The sequence below is a fragment of the Triturus cristatus genome, chromosome 1_2 (genome assembly GCF_964204655.1).
Source record: "Triturus cristatus chromosome 1_2, aTriCri1.1, whole genome shotgun sequence".
NCBI lineage: Eukaryota > Metazoa > Chordata > Amphibia > Caudata > Salamandridae > Triturus > Triturus cristatus.
In genome coordinates, this window is record NC_140580.1 from 845,350,272 (window position 1) to 845,369,037 (window position 18,766).

Sequence of the window (18,766 nt, forward strand, 5' to 3'; positions counted from 1 at the left end):
CAAGAAGGGAGAATAGGCCAGGGTGTACATGGAAGCTCATAATAAGGGTTATTGCAAATATTCACACCCTAAAGTAATCAATGATAAGAAGGGAAACAAAGTATTGCTGGAGGGAAAATGGTTGAATATGAGGAAATTGGTTAAGTGCCAACCCAATGTGTGGAATGGAAATGATCAATACAAAATTGGGAAGGTTGATAAGGAGAGTGAGAGTAGGAATGTTACAAGTCAAAATGTTTCCCAGAATGTTTACCAACAGTTCATAAAGCCTCCCAAGCATCTGGAAAATTACGTTTGTACTTGATAGTCAAAAGATGAAAATATTTTGTAATCTTTGTTTCCATCTCCAAAGATTAGATATTATGCTATTTTATGCATTTACCAAAATTAAGAATGTATTGTTTCCTGATTATATAACCAATTTAGTTTCCTTTTTATCAAATGTTGTATAACTTATTAATTTTATTTCCTGACAAGTGAGATATGTTGTAATGAGCATGATTTTCATTGATGTCACTTGGAGACTGTTCCCGGGTAACATATTTATAAAACCATGAGTACTCCAGAATGTGGGGATTAGAGCAGTTGGTCTTGCCAGGGGTTTAATCTTGCGTACTTCACTTCATAAAGCTCTTTTCTCATCACATGTGAAGTGTCTGTATTTTGAAAAAAGTAAAGAGGATAATCCGCTGTTTTAAAAAGATTGACACCGCTTGAAAATTAGTTGATCAAAAAAATCTTTAGGAACCCATTGTCAGAGCTATGCCCTTCAAGAGAAAGACTTATGGGACTGATCACAGAAAGTGCACAAAAAGGAGGGAAGAAACAGCACAACGTTCATAAAAATTAGAAATACTTTCATTAAAAAAGAACAGAATGTAACAGTAGATTATATCTTTATTAAGTTTTCAAACAAATATTGAGTGGAAGCTACAAGGCTCAAAAAGGACCCTGAAAAGGCAGCCATATCGGAAATGTAAATTCAGTAAGTTTTATTGCTAGAGCCATCATGTCTGGAATCTAAGACACATATCAAACATTAAGTCTCCTCAGCAACATAATTAAATGAATATTCTAAAATAGAAACTTCCTTTTCCTAAATTTTGTCTTATATTTTAACTCCTTTGCATTTGTTTCTCAGATATACATTTGTCTTATTTCAAAGATCTTGTGATCAATTCCTAAAGTTTTGCTGTTGTAAAAGCATGACGTTTTGAGCTCATATTTAGTGGTTTCCATGCAGACACAGGAATTGCACTAATGGTAGTTAAGGTACAAAATACATTGCACAGGCTATTTCACCCAGTATCAAAACCAATGGTGATCAACTCAAAGGGGTACAACTGCTACCAACCCCCTGAAATGCTTGTATTATCAAAATCAAGTAAGAGGCACTTACATGCAGTCCTAATATTTATTTTGTATTATAAACAATAATGTTGAATTCATTATTTCTAGGGATCATTCAAAGAAAAATTGTGTCATCTGTATATGTAGAAAATTATCTTTATTGATCATTCCTGTGTCTTCTTAATACACGTTTATACACCAGTACAGCCAATGTGTTTCATCCTATACTAGGACTTCATCAGAGACCATATTAACTGCAGTCAATCATCAATTACCAAAATGCCATTGTGTAACGTAGTCCGTTTCACTTATATCTTTAACTTTTGAATTATAAACAACCTACGGAGCTCCTCAAGTAATTAGAGTGCATGGCAAACAGGTGGCATGGAAGACTGCTTCATACACATAATTTATGCCTGTGTATTCTAGGAAATTATATTTTATTATACTGATGGTAATGCTAGAATTTCTGGGGAAAGCGTATTTTCAAGTTTCTTGGGTGTAAGCTCTGTGAGTAAAGTCTTAAGGACCTCATCATTAGTGGGCTAAGAGATGTAATGGTGGCCAAATTCCTTGTGTCTGTATGTGACAGGCTCTCATTTGGTAATGCAGGAGAATTTGAGGTGAAATCAAGGCTCTTATATGATGCCCCTCCACACACGCTTACGCCTGAATGGGAGTGAAGCTCTGTGGCAAAGCAAGCAGATGCACATCAAGGCGACGGCATGGTATCTCACCCAACAAGAAGAACCCAGATTGAGTCCAAAAACAGGATCACATGTGCAAATCAGGATCCTCCTCACCATTTTGTAACTAATGAATTATATTCCTTTTGGTCCCGAGAATATTTAATCTGGAAAAATGAGAAACCCTGAAAAAACACTATCCTCCATTTTAGCGCCTTGCATACCATTGTAGTCATTAACCTCCAGCCACACCTGCTGGCCTTTCTCCAGAGCCAGGAGAATGCCACCAGAAGTGACCTGAGTCTTGCTTGACATATGTTCACAGAAGTTGGCCTTCTTCACTTTGTCCAGGTACAGGATTATACAGAGATTGTAGGTTTGTGATGCATGGTAGGTAAAATAATATAGTCCAGAGATCCTGCAAGTAAAAGCCCCTGTGGTTGTGTCATAGTCATTCATCTTGTTGCTGATCACCTTTGTGAAGAGTACTCGGGAGTTCTTGGACGGGTATTCGGTTGTGGATCTGGCAACAGTGAACGCTGACTGGTGGAGATGCTTGTGACTTCCAGATGTGCCTACTTCTCCTCTCGGGCCTGGGCTCCCTTTGTCTCCTCCTGGCCCAGGTGGTCCTAATGGCCCATTTTTTCCAGATGGGCCTTTTGTGCCGTTGTCTCCTTTCTCACCCTTGGTGCCTTGGCTTCCAGAAGCAGCTGGGATGCCTATTGGATTCAAAGCAGAAAGAGTAAATATCACTATTTGTCAAAGGTGAGGTGGACTGCAATAATATCTTATAGGTCCCTCAATACAAAAAAGTAAGAGTCATTTTAACATTCAGCGGGTGATATCAGGCCCGCACTTAAGTTACTAACATCATGAACAGTATATATATATATATAGTGCATGTCAGACTGTTGATGATTGCATTGTGACTCACCACGATCCACGGCAACAACTGAGTGCAATGTAAAGAGGATGATGCAGCATGAGTGAGCAGTGTTTGAACATCGCAATTATGCTTTATTCCAACGAAGCACTGTACTCCGTTTTTCATGTCTGTTAACATTTCATTGCATTCTGGGAAATGTAGGACTTTAAACAAAGCGAGTCACATGGCAGCCTGATAGCATTTAAAAAGCAAGGTTTCATTGAAGCAAACGTTTTTCACCTGTGAGCAAGGCTCATGTTGGGGCCAAAACGTTAGGGAATCCATGTGCTGTCACTAGCACTTTGAATTAAACGCTATAGTGTGCCAGACACTGGGCCTCGGAGTTTTCTTTGGTGTTTTTGCTGCTGGCAATTTACTGGGCGCTCCGTCCCTGTACTATCCGAGGCCGCCCTGCAGGGTTGGAGGGTCCTTTGAAGTTGGAGGTCTTTTGGTGTGATATATATATATATATATATATATATATATATATATATATATATATATATATATATATATATATATATATATTCACTTAAAAAACCATAGGTTTCACACATGTTATAGTTAGCTGGGCATTTTCCTCGTGAAAATCCAATGAAATTCCCCCGTTATAGTTAGTGCAGGCAACTATAACTCACGCGACCGTAATCCGCTGCTGATGACGTCAGATATGACATCACTGTATTTACACATTTATATACCCATGTCTTCTTCCTTTTTTTTTAGCTATACATATGTATATTTTTTTTTTTCAGAAAGACACATATGTCATCAGTGATGTAATATCTGACGTCATCAGCAGCGGATTACGGTCGCGTGAGTTATAGTTGCCTGCACTAACTATAACGGGGGAATTTCATTGGTTTTTCACGAGAAAAATGCCCAGCTAACTATAACATGTGTGAAACCTATGGTTTTTTAAGTGAATTTGCAAGGTTTTTTAAATGCTAATTCCTAACTATAACGTGTGTGAAACCTATGGTTTTTTCAGTGAATTTGTACGGTTTTTTAAATGCTAAGTTACTTTACGCCGTTCGTGCCGTGCGCGCACGGTGCGCTTCGTGCACGGTGCGCGCCCACTTCACGCAGTCCTTTCCGTGCGCGCACGGTGAGCACGCGGTGCGCTTTGCGCACCGCGCGCCCACTTTACGCAGTTAGTGCCGTGCACGCACGGTGCACTTTGCGCACCGTGCACGCACGGTGGGCACGCAGTGCGCTACGCGCACCGCGCGCCCACGTTACGCTTAAAGGGCCATGTACGCACGGTGCGCTTCGCGCACCGTCCGCACAAGGAGGACACATGATACGCTTTGTTGTTAAGGGTTTTGGCATAAACTTTTATTATAACATAAGCCATGCACACACACTTCGCTGCGCGCAGTGTGCGCACACGGGGGGACTGCCATTGCAATTTTATTTTTAAGCACTTACACCGTGCGTGCACGCTGCGCGAACCTCGCGGAATTTTTTGCATTTCTATAGTGCGCGCACGCTTCGCGCACTCGGCGAATTAACGAAAAAAAATAAAAAAATTGCCCTTGGGGGACATCCTGGGACCCCTTGACCCCTGCTAGGGGGTCAGGAACTGTCCAGCGTGCCCCCTTTACATGTTTTTCTCCTTTGTGTTTCACCCCCTTCTCAGTGCGAGAGACAAAATGGCGGCCGACACTTTCTGGTTTCGACCGATTCGAATGTTTACTAAGATGTAACAACCAATCAGAAGTGCGCTCGCGGACGGCCGAGTGCGCGCACCATTCGCGCACGCTGCGCGCGTATAGATATATATTGATTTAAATGCTATTTTCTCAGAAAATACTGAACAGATTTACACCAAACCTGCAAAAGGCACCAAACGGACCTTATGGCTACCTCTCTGCCAAATTTCACGTAATTCTGTTCAGCCGTTCGGGCTGTAGCTGCGACTAAAGTCCCTATGGAAAAATCCATGGGGAAAACGTGTTTTGAGACCCCCCCTTTTTCTCGGCCCCCGCTCGACGAATCACCCCGATACTTTCAGGGTAGGAGCGGAGCGGAGCGCCCCATTAGTTTTGAAAATTTCGCGTGTAAGAACATTGAACATTTAATTCCCTGTTATCTGTAATTTTTGTGAATTTTTATGTATTGCTTTCATGCACATTCTCGTTGGTTGTCATCATGGCACATGTGTTTTGGAACATATTGAATGCAAATGTTGAGATGCATTTCTGCCTAATCTGACTTTGTTTTCTACGACCTAAAGCCTATTAATTGCCTTAGCCACGCTCTCGTCTCATAATCTGAAATTGGAATATGAATAATCACTATTGGATTTTGTACCAGCATTATGATTAAACCTTTGTTCCCTTTTTGTCTTTCCCCTCAAGACTGGACCTGTGAAGCCCACAAGCACTATCGTTACCGTTAAGTGATACGAGCACGGAGTCTTAGATGGTTGTTTTACAATCACCTTCTCCTTTTCTTTTGTACCCTTAGGAACATGGGCCACACTTTTATGATTAAGGATATGTGCACCTTATACAAATATATATATATCTTGTGTTAACCTGTAGTGGGGATTGTTTATATAGACAAAGGTTCATTGCTAAATCTACCTTCACACTGAGTAATCTCATTGTGAATTGGGGTACTATACCCCGAATTTTCTGATTTCTTGGCATAAATAACGTATAGTGCTTTCCTTGTGAAAGAGAGGAAAACAAAATTTCTTGATAAAAAGGCGATTGCTCTAGCAAGGTCAGCTATCAATTTGTGTTTATAGGAGGTCTGAAATACAGTCTAACCGAGATTTGTTTATTGACTATACATTCCGAATTTAATTTAAACACTGTGACCGTGAGATGCATATGTAATTCCTGAAGGAAGAATAATTGTAATTACGAAGATCTTCACTATCTCATGAATACGCTGTTGTGCATGAATTTATACAAATATTGTTTATTATCATTTACAGGATTGATGGACTACATTTTCTTACAAGTCTTTCTTACAAGTCTTTTGTTTATGTCTTTTGATTTCCTTTAAGAGACTGAACTCTGAACTTATGGTCATGTGACCAAGAGCTTGTTTGCTCGAAACGCGTCTTTTTGCCCTGTTGAATAAATCGAACATTATCTAAAAACTGGATTCGTGTGGCTCGTGCTTGCAGAAAGAAGGTACTTGCGAGCTTTTGGTGGATATATATATATATATATATATTGTGACCAAGGCTGCTTGTCAGCCGAAACGCGTCGTCTGGTGTGAATAAACTTTACACCTTCCTGCAGACTACGGAGTGGCTCGTCTTTCTTCCTAGGATATTGGGGAGAACTTCAATGCAATATATATATATATAGATATATAATTATGTTTGAATTATCCACCACTAACATACCAAAAAATTAGACACAATAAGGGTTGAAGGATAAAGGATCACATTTCTCCCTTAGTGACAGGGCCGGACTGGGAACCAAAACCGGCCCTGGCAAAGAGCTCGGCCGGCCCCCCTGGGTGCGGCCGAGCTGTTTGTCAGGGCAGGTTTGGCACGATTTTGTTACAGGGGCTGAACAGCCCTGAAACAAAAACGGCCCCCACCTTGGCGGCCCACCGGGGAAACGCCCTGTGCCCGCTACGGCCAGTCCAACCCTGCTTAGTGACTTGGGCAAAATCAAAGTGTGTCTCTGTTAAGATGTTGTAAGACACAATACTGACTGCAGAAATATTGTGCTACACAGATATTGTAGCTAAAATATTGAGTAGGTATAATGGATAAAGTACCCCCTGCTGTTACATTAAAAAGGATACCACAAGTTACAGAGGAGTTCCAGGGACATATAGAAGAACAAGGCCAAAGTCCAAGTTCCTTTATACGACCATGGAACTCCGAAAAGACTTGTACAGAAAATAGTATTTATTCCTTAAAATACATGTTTACACCATCACCCTTGCCACAAACCGCTTATATCCTATCTATCTATCTATCTATCTATCTATCTATCTATCTATCTATCTATCTATCTATCTATCTATCTATCTATCTATCTATCTATCTATCTATCTATCTATCTATCTATCTATCTATCTATCTATCTATCTATCTATCTATCTATCTATCTATCTATCTATCTATCTATCCATCCATCTATCTATCTATCTATCTATCTATCTATCTATCTATCTATCTATCTATCTATCTATCTATCTATCTATCTATCTATCTATCTATCCCAAGAACCAGCAGCGGCCGGTGCAGGTTAGTGCTGTGGGCGGAGCAGATTGAGGGGGTGTCGACAGACAACGGAATAAGGAAAATTAAATAAATCCTATTCTGCCTCCGGTTGATAACCCCCCTGCCCCACCCCACTTCCCCAACGCGCTTACCTGCACTAGACGCTGCTGCCAAGAACCCCTTATTACCAACAAAACACGGATAATACAAGGCCTTACTATCAGGGGGGGCATATCATCAAGGACCGGCGATAATTATCGCTAAGCGCACTTAGCGCTAGGATAATTATTGCCGGCTAACGTGGATTTTTATCGCTGAGATAGCGTGCTATTAGCAACGCCTCTCTCAAAAGCGATAAAAATCCTAGCGCTAACTGCCAAACGTGAGAGTATCGCTGGAGACCCAGCGATAATCTCACGAAGTTTGGCGTTAGCTTGATGATAGGGCAAGGCAAACTTAGCCATGATATCCACCTTCCATTGGATATCATGGCTAAGTCAGTCCTGAAGCAGACGTAAGAAAAGTAGCGATAACAGGGGTTATCGCTACTTTTCTTGCCGCTATGCTTCATAGCGTGGGGCTTGATGATAGGAGAAATGTCGCTTAACGACATTTCTCCAGGCATGTCAGGGCAGGAACGCCCACTTTGCATCTCATTAGAGATGCAAAGCTGGGCGTTAAGAATTCAGGCGCTAATGCAAGGTTTCACGCGAAAGCGTGACCTTGCTGATTAGGCGATAAAATTATTGCCGCTTTTGCGTCTGTTTTTTATCGCCTCGTTGCTGATATGCCCCATAGTTTTTATTTCGTTTTGCAATGTTTCATATCAGGGTCACTCCCTTTACCTTTGCCTCCTGTGATTTGTAGTCCATTGTGAAATTCGTCCATTTCACAGTGTGGAATCTCAACCAGAAATAAATCTTGAAAATTATGCATTGTTCCATATTTCATTTCCCGATTATTGGAAATAATTATTTGATCCTTGACATCAAAGTTATGTCTTTTTATGTCAACATTTCTTTCTCACCATTTAGTTCAAATCTATGTGTCACATGTGCTGGCCCCTTATTGTTGCTTGGGGAGAAAGCATCAATGCAATTGCAGCTAATTTAAAGAGCCAACAGGCTGATTTTGATATAGGTGGAACCACCACCGACAGACTGTCGTGGCAGTCTCAGTGACAGACAGCCCTTTGGTCCATTAAGATGCAGGGTTTCAGGAGTGTGGTGGGAAGACCACAGCCTCCGAAAGGATCTGCGATCCCATCGGGACAGCGGTCAGAATTGTATCCCTTGAATGGTGGCTGTGCCGAGGCAGGCCCTGCCGTCGGTATTACATTGTCCCTTTCTGGCAGCCTTTTCATGGCAGTCCGACTGCCATGAAAAGGCTGCTGGAAAAGGACTTTGGAGGTCCCAAACAGGGTCCCCGTCCCTCGTAGGGCACTGCAAAGTGGCCCTGGGAGCACATGTAGTGCCCCCACACACATCCATGCCCTTTTCCTGGGTCGTAGCACAAGCTGCCATGTAAACATAGCACTTTCCGACCACCAGCACAGTGGTCCCATCCAAATTCGGCGATAGGACTGCTGACTCCTTGTGGGACGGTCTTATGACCCCCGCGATAACAGTCCGCTGACATCATAATGAGGACCGAAGTTGTGTTCTTCCTTGATATAATATGGTGTGTTTGTTCATATTGAATAACTCACCCCAATTCAGTTCTCACATGTTCTTTTGTAAATTCTTGCTTTGGTGCTCTATTTCTAGATGTCCTCTAGTGGGTGATTTAAAAAATGTATCTTGCAGCTGTGGCAATAGGATGATTTAATTTTAGGGTTTGCACCTTCAATGTTTAATTGTATTGCATTTAGTCGTTTGGGTGTAGACTATTACATTTTCCAGTTCGGTCCCATCCTAGATCAGGTTATTGTAGGCACAAGACGGTGACCTAACTGTTTTTTATTATTCTACAATTTCTTACTTTGTTGATTGGAGACTTCTCCATGTGCAATTTATACATAGCTGTAGGAATCAAAGCATTTCTTTTCCCCAATCCAATGTGCATTCTATTACTCTAGCTGTACATTAGTCTTTCATATCTTACTACTCATCTCTCAATGCCTCAGCTCTCTGTTATTAATCTTTCATTCTCTCATCCTCTCATTCCCATGTTTCTCATCCTCTCAATCTCTCATCAACTCAGTATCTAATCTCTCATCCTCTCAATCTCTCATCGTCTCAGTATCTAATGTCTCATCCTCTCAATTTCTCAAATCTGTCCATTTATTCTCTCATCTTCTCAATATTTAGGGGCATTTGTACAAGTCCCTATTGCCATCACAATGTCACTTTCAGTGTAGAACACTGTCTGGCAGAAATGATTTTCTTCTCCTTTCCTTGCCTCTACAGGTGTTCATTATCTGCGTGCTCTCTTGTTTTCACGCTTAGGAAAGTGCAACATCCATAATACTAGCATCAGTTCTCTTCTCCATTGGTTGCATCATCTCAGTCGTGGCCGGTGCAGGTAAGAGTGGCGGCGCGAGGCGGGTGGGCAAAGTCAACAGACGAAATAGGGAAAACAAAATGAAAAAATAAATAAAACCAGAGTTGGGGATGCAGCAAGCGCAAAGTAAACAAGAGAGCAAGCAAATAGCCCCTTCACTGTAGGGTAGAGCAACACACAGTGGAACTAAACAGCCCCAAGATGGCTTCTTGGAGACCCTAAAGAATCGGGTAGGGCTCCAGGTTCACTCCGTGCCTTCAACTGGAGCATGGATGTGAAACTGTTGTATCACCAGTGCACACCTGGCCTTGCACTGCAAGCACAGCTGGGAGCTGGCTCACTGTGAGAAATAACGTAAGAGTGTAGTGAGTTGGAGTTTTGAGGCACAACAGAATCCATTGAAATCGGCCAGAGAATAGTGCATGGGATCTAGGAAAGGGTTCCCGATCTATAGCTCATGCTCAGACTCACAGGAGCCCATAGAGGTCGCGATGCAGAGGACAAGAGTGCGATCACACAGGGAAGGGGAGCTGAAGACACAAGTACATCCATACTGGGGAAGTTCAACTTTGCCATCATGGCAACACTGCTGGTCAGACTGAGATAAGGGGAGAGCTGTATTCTGGACCCTCTTATAAAAAGAGACCAATGCTCCTAATTGATTGTTTCATTTACCCACTGGGAGGATGTGTAGAGTGTCTCACTCCAAGACTCAGAAACGACCCAAGAATTATCTAGACCTTTAACTATGGGAGGCACTCAAAGGTGAAGCAGCCCAGAAATAACATTGTGAAACATCTTCATATTACTGACCTGGGAGATGCCCCAGCATCCAGCCCCCTAAGCAGGGAGCATCACAGAGGCATAAGTAAGGTAGATCCTGGCAAAAAGATGTTGGGGACAGCTTGCAGAGCCCCAGTTCATTGAGGCATACTATTCAAGGGGAAGATAGCCAAAAGATGTTGATTGAATATCTTCGGCCGAATCCCACAGATTGAATAACCACTTGATATGGCCCTTAGGGTGATGAGGTCGGTATTTGAGTATTCTGGCAATGCATTCTTCTTACCCTTTCTCCCTTCCCCTCCTTTTGCCCCATGATACTTTTGACCTAATTCCCCTTCTTTAATCTTCCCTATCCCATCCGGCTATCGCGCCTCAGGTTCCTTTAGCTTCCCCCCCCTCCCAATCCCCCTGTCTTGACCCTGCAAATACAAATCTACCTCACATTTCTTGACACGGGACCCCCCACCTAAGGGTCTTCTCCCACTCTTTTTTGCCCAAGCAATCTTCCTTCTCTAAATAGCTGCCTACCATTTTACTCATCCTGTCCTCTTTTAACGTGTGGCACCTTGCTCTAAGCCTGGTTTTGCAGTAGCATCCAGAACTGGTTCCCAAGCACCATCTCTTCTTGAGGTGGGAGAGAACCCATATAAACTAGGTATGCGGCACCCCCTGGCATCCTCTGACACAGATAAATCCCATTAGAGAACTTTATGTGGAGTCTTTATTTGTAAACTTGTATTCATAACTTGAGTTCTCTCTTAGTGCAGGTCACTTTGCAGCCATTTGTCGTGACAGCAAAATGTGCTTGTCTTGTAGCATAAAATTAATAACAATAAACAAAAAAATGGAATAAATGTGCATGAATAATCAAAGGTATGATCATAGAAGTGGCGAAAAGCCTGTCGATAAAAGAAAGCAATCACAAATACTTTTGCATACGTATTATGCAGGGAGGTGCAAAATGTGAGTGCTTTGCTTTCACATAATTATGTGAGAGAGCTCAAAAAACAGAACTGCCGCAAAGAACAGCCACTGGCTGTTGCCACACTATAAATTTGCCATGAACGACAGCGAAATTACGTGGCATGGCGTAATGGCATAATTTCTGGTATTTCGCGTGGCTAGTGCAACTCAAGATTCCAGAAATTACCTGAATTATGGTGGCGTAATTTAAACGTCGCCCAGACTTTCATGCTCTATCTAATAATCCAATCATGCTAAGTTGAATATGTTTATACCATTTTGTTCTAAAAGGTGCATATGTATTATGAGTTAACAGGATACAGGAATTATGGGAGAAAACATGAAAAGACGGATTTAGGTAGAACCTGAAGAACCATAGCACTGAGTAAAGCAAAACTGTGTTTCACTATTCAGACACCCAGCTGCAAAAATATGTCAGCTGTATAGACTCTGTTTTAATATCTGATAATATGGAACTTTTTCAAAATGTTCACCTTTATGGGTCCTGAACACTCTTGTTTCGTTTTGAAGCATGCTCACCTCGTTCACCCTTGGCACCTCTCAGTCCATCGCGGCCATCTTTGCCTGGGATGCCTGGGATTCCTGGTAAACCAGCAGTACCGTAGCTGCATGGGCAGACATCTGTTTCCATCAAGGCCACTGGGAGCAAGCTGAGCAGTACCAGGCTTAAGGCCAAGAGTTTCGGAAAATGTGTTACCATCTTTCTCTAGGTAGAAGAACACAACAAAAATCAGGGTGAGATTAGCACAGGAATGTATTTTGGTAAGAGGGCTTTAAAGGGATAAAATGTGTCATGAGGAGGTATGAAGACAAAATAAAGTGTGCTGGGTACAAATAGCAAAGACTAATGTGAACATTCAACAACACTACGAATAGTGCAGCCGTGCTTGTGCTACGACATTGGCTCTGTGCACCCCACAGCAAGTCAAATAACTTTGCATTGGAGGAAGGAGGTATCATTGACAACCACATCCCTATCACTACTTCTTTATATGGTAAAAGAGCTCAAGTTTGCATAAGATAAGGAGATCAAAGTTAAATCTACAAAGTAAAGGACATTTTTTCTAATAGCTAAATGAAATCCATTTGATTATGATATTTTGTAGGTGAGCATGGTGGTATTTTGCACCCCGTGCATGTGAACCTCTTTTTTTCAATATTTGTGTAGAAAAGTAACAATATTGTCATCATTATACTTCATTTAAAGCAGTCTAGAATTTCTGTGTGGCTCTCTACTTTATTTATGTATGTATGTATGTATGTATGTATGTATGTATGTATGTTGTATTTCTCAAGCACCAACTAAGCCATAAGGCAGGGAAGTGCTGTACAAGCTCAAATACAAGCATAAAGTAAACAAGTGATAGGAAAGGTGTCTGGTCGGTGGATTGTTTAGCAACTGTGATGCATTGGCCTTTAAAGAGGCGTGTCTTCAACTTTTTCCTAAGGAGCAGCGTTGCAGAATGGCTGACAGAAAGGGAATGGTGTTCCAGATCCATGGTGCATGGATGGAAAATGCCTGTAGTTGTTTATCTCTATTCTTTCTCTGGGCAACTCTTTGCTTTTCTTTTTCTGTGAGTTTTTTAAACCTTTTTTTGTTTGTGTTCCTCCTTGTCCCTTCCCTTTGCGTCCCTCTCTTTTATCTGACTCTGTCAATCTCTTTTGCCATTTATCACCTTATGGATCCATTTTCTCTCATTTTTATTTCTACACATCATCCTTTCACTTTCTCTACATTTGTCACCCTTCCTCTTACTGTTGCTTTCTTTTACCCTCTACATTTTGGAGAGTAAATGTTTTCTCTGCATCTCTTTCCTCTATTTTTTTGTTGTGCGACTTTATTACTCCCATTCCCTTTCCTCCACAGTTTTATATCTTTTCTCTTGAAACTCATTTCTTTTCGTTTTTCTTTTTTGTGGTAACTTGAGGTCAGACTAACAATTTGGTTTCAGACCCAGCAGAAGCCATTATATCCATTTGGGATGACCTAAAACACAAACGGGACAGAAAAAGAGTTGCTGCCATTTTGTTTCCGAACATTTGACACTGCCCACCACCACATGCTGCTACAAAGAGTCAATCACCTCAGAATATGTGAAAATGCTCTTAAAAGGGTTGATTCTGACCTCAAGGGCAGCCATTGCATTCTACACCTACCACCTTTCACATCAGCTCCTCACACTCAGCACTGTGGCATCCCTCATCCTTTATTACTCAATAACTACTAACTTCCTTACCATACCTGCTTAGATCATTCCCCCTCGCCAATTACAACTATGCAGATGACATTACGATCATACTAATTTAGGATGGGCCAGGAAGACCTCTACAATTCAATACTTGACAACAGCCTTTGCTCCATTAAATGTACGGAAGATGAGTAAACACTTAAAACTCAACACTGCAAAGGCAGAGATCATGACCTATGGACATTGGCAAAAATCCACACCTACCGCCATATGGACTAATGGACTTTAGGCCCTTCCAACAACACCCAGAGAAGTAATAAGCCAAGATGGACCCCGGATCCAGACCTATCTTTGAGACCACATGTTAATAATGTCACAAGGAGCACCTTCTACACAATAAAAACACTGCATTACATATTCCCATCCACTGAAAAGCTGCAATCTATCTTCACATTTGTAATCTCCAAGCTTGACCGTGCCAACAGCCTAATCCTTGGTGCCCCCAGTGTTATCATACACAAAATGTAATAAATCCAAAGTGCTTTCGCAAGACACCTTTTACACCGCCACCCAAGCGAACGCATGACTCCAGTCCTGCAATCACTCCACTAGCAACCTATACGTAAAAGAACAATGTTTTAAGGCAGTCTGCATTGTCCACAAAGACTCTCAATGAAAAGTACCAGCATACCTCCAAATTAACTTCAAGTTATGCAAACAAAGTTGGACTCCAGGCTTGCACCACGGATCATAATACCACCTTTCTATCACAAATCCATTCAAGGCACCGCTTCCTCAGGACAAGCAGTCAAACTCTGGAACACACTACCAACAATATTTGAAGCAATCAAGAGTCTATGCTCTTCAGAAGAAAGATGAAAACATGGCTAAATCCAAGACAATTAAATCATCGCATGACCCTGTGATAGAACCAGAAATAATAATTGCACCGTAGTGATCGCACATTCAAGTACATTCTACACTCTACAGATATTAAACAGCGCAACCAGAGCACAGCTTTCTATATCCAGGTAAGGTATGAGGGACTGACCTAGGTCTAGCCTGAGTATTCCATAGTACTGTAATCCATATATAACCCTCCTGACCTGCACCTATACTAATACCATAACACTCAGTGGTCGGGCATACGACTGTAGTTCAAACAGGATGCATAATAATTCTGGTATTCTGCTTGACCCTCTTCCAGTCACACAAACAGGTATGACTTTACTCACATCCATCACCCAGTACTGTACCAGTTCACAACGACAAATCACTCATCAGGTACCAAACAGCCACGGAATAACTGAAGACATCTGCCACATACTGCTGGCTAACGGAGGGCTCTCATGTAGTCAAACACTGCATCCAGCTACATACCATGTGCACTTCTTGAAATTTCACAATTACAATCAGTTATGGGGTGATAGTAACAATGTCCATCCCTGCATACACACACGCACAAAAATCTGGGCACATTTACATGCAAATCTCACATTCACACTTTCCCTACCTCACTCTTAGGGGTGGGTGCTGCTGCTTTAGGGCCAACAGGTGCATGACTTCAGAAGGTGCTCCCACAGCAGTGCTTAATTTGAGCCAGTGTTTTCTGGTGTTCGGCACAGGCACTTAATTGTCAAAACCAGCACTTATGACATTCTGCCACATTCCGGTGCTTTTTGAGATTGGCACAACAACAGTTGTTTATCAATTCAATATACCTTAAAATGACCAATACCTGTGAGGCAAACCATTCTTATAGCTTCGGGGGCCTGGAATAGTCTCGGTTGCCACACTTGTAGGTGTGTGCTGGCAGTAGTTGTGTCTGTGGTGTCATTGGCATTGCTGGCAGGGGCAATGGGTGGTGCACGCTGCAGAGACCTGTTGACGAGGACTACGGCACTTACTTTTTGTACAAATCAAGTACTGTCCCACAGGTAGTGTAGAGGTACTTGTCACGGGTCAACCCGATGTTTTTCCAAACGTGTAGGTGGAACTGGTAGGCAGTGGTGCCTACAGCAGACATACATGGGTATCCATGCATACATAAGCAAACATGGACAACACAATTGCAAAGAGGGTAAAAGCGTAAAAAAAGCAACACGATAAATTATAAACAAATGACGAGTGAGATGTTTCAGTATGTCGCAATCAAACATTAGCTTTGCAGACTGATTGATTTCTGATCACTTTAACAAAACTTGCACACTTCGATAGAATCGGACTTCCTGAAAATATATTTTACTGATTTCGCGCATCTAAAGCCGCAGCTTTGTCAACACCCCCGTCATCTTGATCACACACAAAAATACAACGTTGACATTTTGTTAAATGTTCACTTAACTCCTTTCATTTCTTTCTCGCAAAATCCTACCCTCGCTGTGCAGCTTGTTGTCCAAAAGAGGTTTTTAATTCTTCTGCGTCTTGCAAGATATAAACGCAGCAGAGGTGTACCAAGCAACTCCTCCCAGGGTGAGATTTTGAACATAAGTTCTGCAACATGAACATAAAGTGTTGCACATGGATTTAGAACCGGGGGCGTCTTGGAAGCAAAGGCAATTGTGTTTATACCCCCACCCAACCGAGAGAGTGAAAGGTGCAAGGAAACAACAACAAGAACACATGTGGGAGCCAGAGGGGGTTTCACGTTTCCGTGCACAGTGGGCCTTTTATATAAACATTTGAAAGAACAAGTCTATTCTGCTGTCACTCGTGGTTTTCCTCCTAAATGTCACCCTCAAAACCAGGGCCGGACTCGGAGCCACAACCGGCCCTGGCAAAGTGCTCGTCCCCCCCCCCTCCTTCCCCCCAGGGGGGTGCCACCAGCTCTTTACCAGGGCCGGTTTACGGCCGATTTTGTTACAGGGCCGATTTTGCAGCTATGCTGCAAAAACGGCCCTGTAACGAAAACGGCCCCCACCCGTGCGGCGCACCGGGGGATTGCCCTGTGCCCGCTACGGCCAGTCCGGCCCTGCTCAAAACTAAGTAAAAAACTGCAAAAACGTATTCCCTACCAAAAACACTGATGCTCTCACTGAAAGTACAATGCTCCCTGTGACGAAAGTATGCACGGCCATATCTCCTATGCATGCAGGTGATGGGAAACTACTTCTGGAGATCAACTCTCCATGATGCTTCTGGGGTGCACCATCTCAGAGCCCAATATTTCACAAGTAGGATACCGGTGCAGAGATTAGTAGGGTTTCATGTTCAAATGGTTCAGGCATGATTGGAGGGAAACAGAAGATGCCCTTTGACAACTGCACATCTGTGTATTCCTACTTGGGTGAATCCTAAATATTGAGAAGGGAATATGCTTATGCCTTAATATTGTAGCCAAAACATTATTGGCAAACATTTCAACAGTTAAGTAGGTATAGATTACAGACATGCACCATGCCGATATGTATCTTCAAGGTACGTAGATGTGGAGTTAAGAATAGTTAATCTATGCTTTCCTATATGCACTTACCCTTCAAAATTTTGGTTCTCGATAGTTGGGCTATGACATTAAGGTTTCAGTATAATTCTGTACTGGATATTCCACACAACAACTATTGCTACCAGGGAGTGCTAATTCCAAACCCAATACCGTGTCCACACACTAGATTCTTTTCCCTGTGGTGAGTCACAAAAAGGGGGTCATCTACTCACCTCTAGTCTTGTGGTACTCAGGCTGCCGTTTCTGTCTGCAACACTCTGTACCGCCAACGCCTGTTTGGGGACACAGAATATTTTGAACTGGACAATCAACCAGTAGATGAGGTCTTGATCTGTTCAGATTTGCAACTTACGGCTATGGTTGCACCTCAGCCGATGCTGTTTGGGGATGTAGGAAAGGAGAACCGCCTTTCTCTTATGTGCTTCAGTCTGAAGTTGGGGGTATCCATGAGTAGCTGAAAGGCGCTGTGAACCTCCAGCAGTTGAGGAAATGCAGGACCATCCCCGCCCTGCAGTCTCCCTGCCATCAGCGTTTCTGTCTTTTTGGGTCCCCGGCCAAGTTTCAGATCCTTCTTCATAGAGATTTCCCCAGATCATGCCCTTCTGGGCTGCTGAGTAAGACATAACACAGTCCAGCCCTAAGATTGCACTTCTCCTTCCCTCCCCAGGCCTTTCTTGCTTCTTCATTTACACAGTAAACAGCAACACTTATTTTGAGACAATGTTAAAACAGACACAGAGGGGGTGCTTACTTCATGGTTAGGTGAACCTCACAAAGCGATCAAGGTGTGTTGTAAAGCCAGTTGTGGAGCAGAAGGAGAGGGCGTACCCTTAGTACTGATGCAACCAGTGCTGTGTTTGGAAAGAATGGAGGGGCACATCTGGAAAAGAATTTGGTAATGCAGAATAATATACTGAATCCTATGTGTTTTGATCGCAATACCAACATTCCAAATCTCCTAGCCTACGAAAACCAGGTGCTGTTTTCTGTAACAAATGTGATCTGGAGGGAAGAGACATTTGCCAGCTGTTCAATGATCCATTGCTAATGATTGTATTGGTAAGAGAGCTTCAATGAAACTGGACATAAATTCCAACCATAAGAGATCTGAAGGCAGATTTACAAAGTAGTCACGCAATTCAGTGGAGCAACCAAAGTAGCGGTTTTGCATTGCTTGACAGGGTGACTACAGGACAGCACCATATCTCCTAAGATATTGCCCTCCTGCTCTCTTCCCTTGTACTGATGCGCAATCAAGCTGCCGAACACCACGCATTCACCTATGCTCCATAGTGCAAGAATATGTGCGTGATGTCTAGCATAGGCTCTCTATTGGAAGGGTCTCCTTTCAGTACAAAATACTATGTTTAGACAAACTTTAAAACATTTCCCATTTTGGATGTGTGTTGTACAGAGCAGCATATATACAAATTCATTAACGTTTGAAGAACTAAGAACATAGGCCCTCATGTACAAATTGTTTTAACAGTCGCAGACCCTCAGATTAGGTAAATCAGAGGGTTTGTGACCGCAAAAGCACTTTTTAAAATGTACTAAACCCATTTGATGAATCTGAAAAGGTTTTCCACAATGTTAAATGAGTTTAGAAACATTAGGAAATCCTTATTTGGACTGAAATCCAGTCGCAAAACATTCACGTATTACCAACTCATTGGAGAAAGCATGGGCGCTGATTCA

The 18,766-nt window shown here is 42.3% G+C and overlaps 1 protein-coding gene across 2 annotated transcripts; it reads right to left on the minus strand.

Moving 5' to 3' along the window:
• Positions 1–879: 879 nt before the first annotated feature.
• Positions 880–17,583, minus strand: LOC146868137 (complement C1q subcomponent subunit C-like). 2 transcript variants are annotated; one of them, XM_085609006.1, is made up of 4 exons: positions 17,421–17,583; positions 17,281–17,340; positions 11,957–12,143; positions 880–2,755 (listed from the first exon to the last, which is right to left on the minus strand). In XM_085609006.1, the coding sequence occupies exons 3-4, from the start codon at positions 12,135–12,137 to the stop codon at positions 2,199–2,201; spliced, it is 738 nt and encodes a 245-aa protein (XP_085465132.1). In that variant the 5' UTR covers positions 12,138–12,143; positions 17,281–17,340; positions 17,421–17,583; the 3' UTR covers positions 880–2,198. The 2 variants fall into 2 exon arrangements, with proteins under 2 accessions (XP_085465132.1, XP_085465133.1); XM_085609007.1 differs by lacking the exon at positions 17,421–17,583 and having other exon boundaries at positions 17,281–17,414.
• Between the last annotated feature and the right edge of the window lie 1,183 nt (positions 17,584–18,766).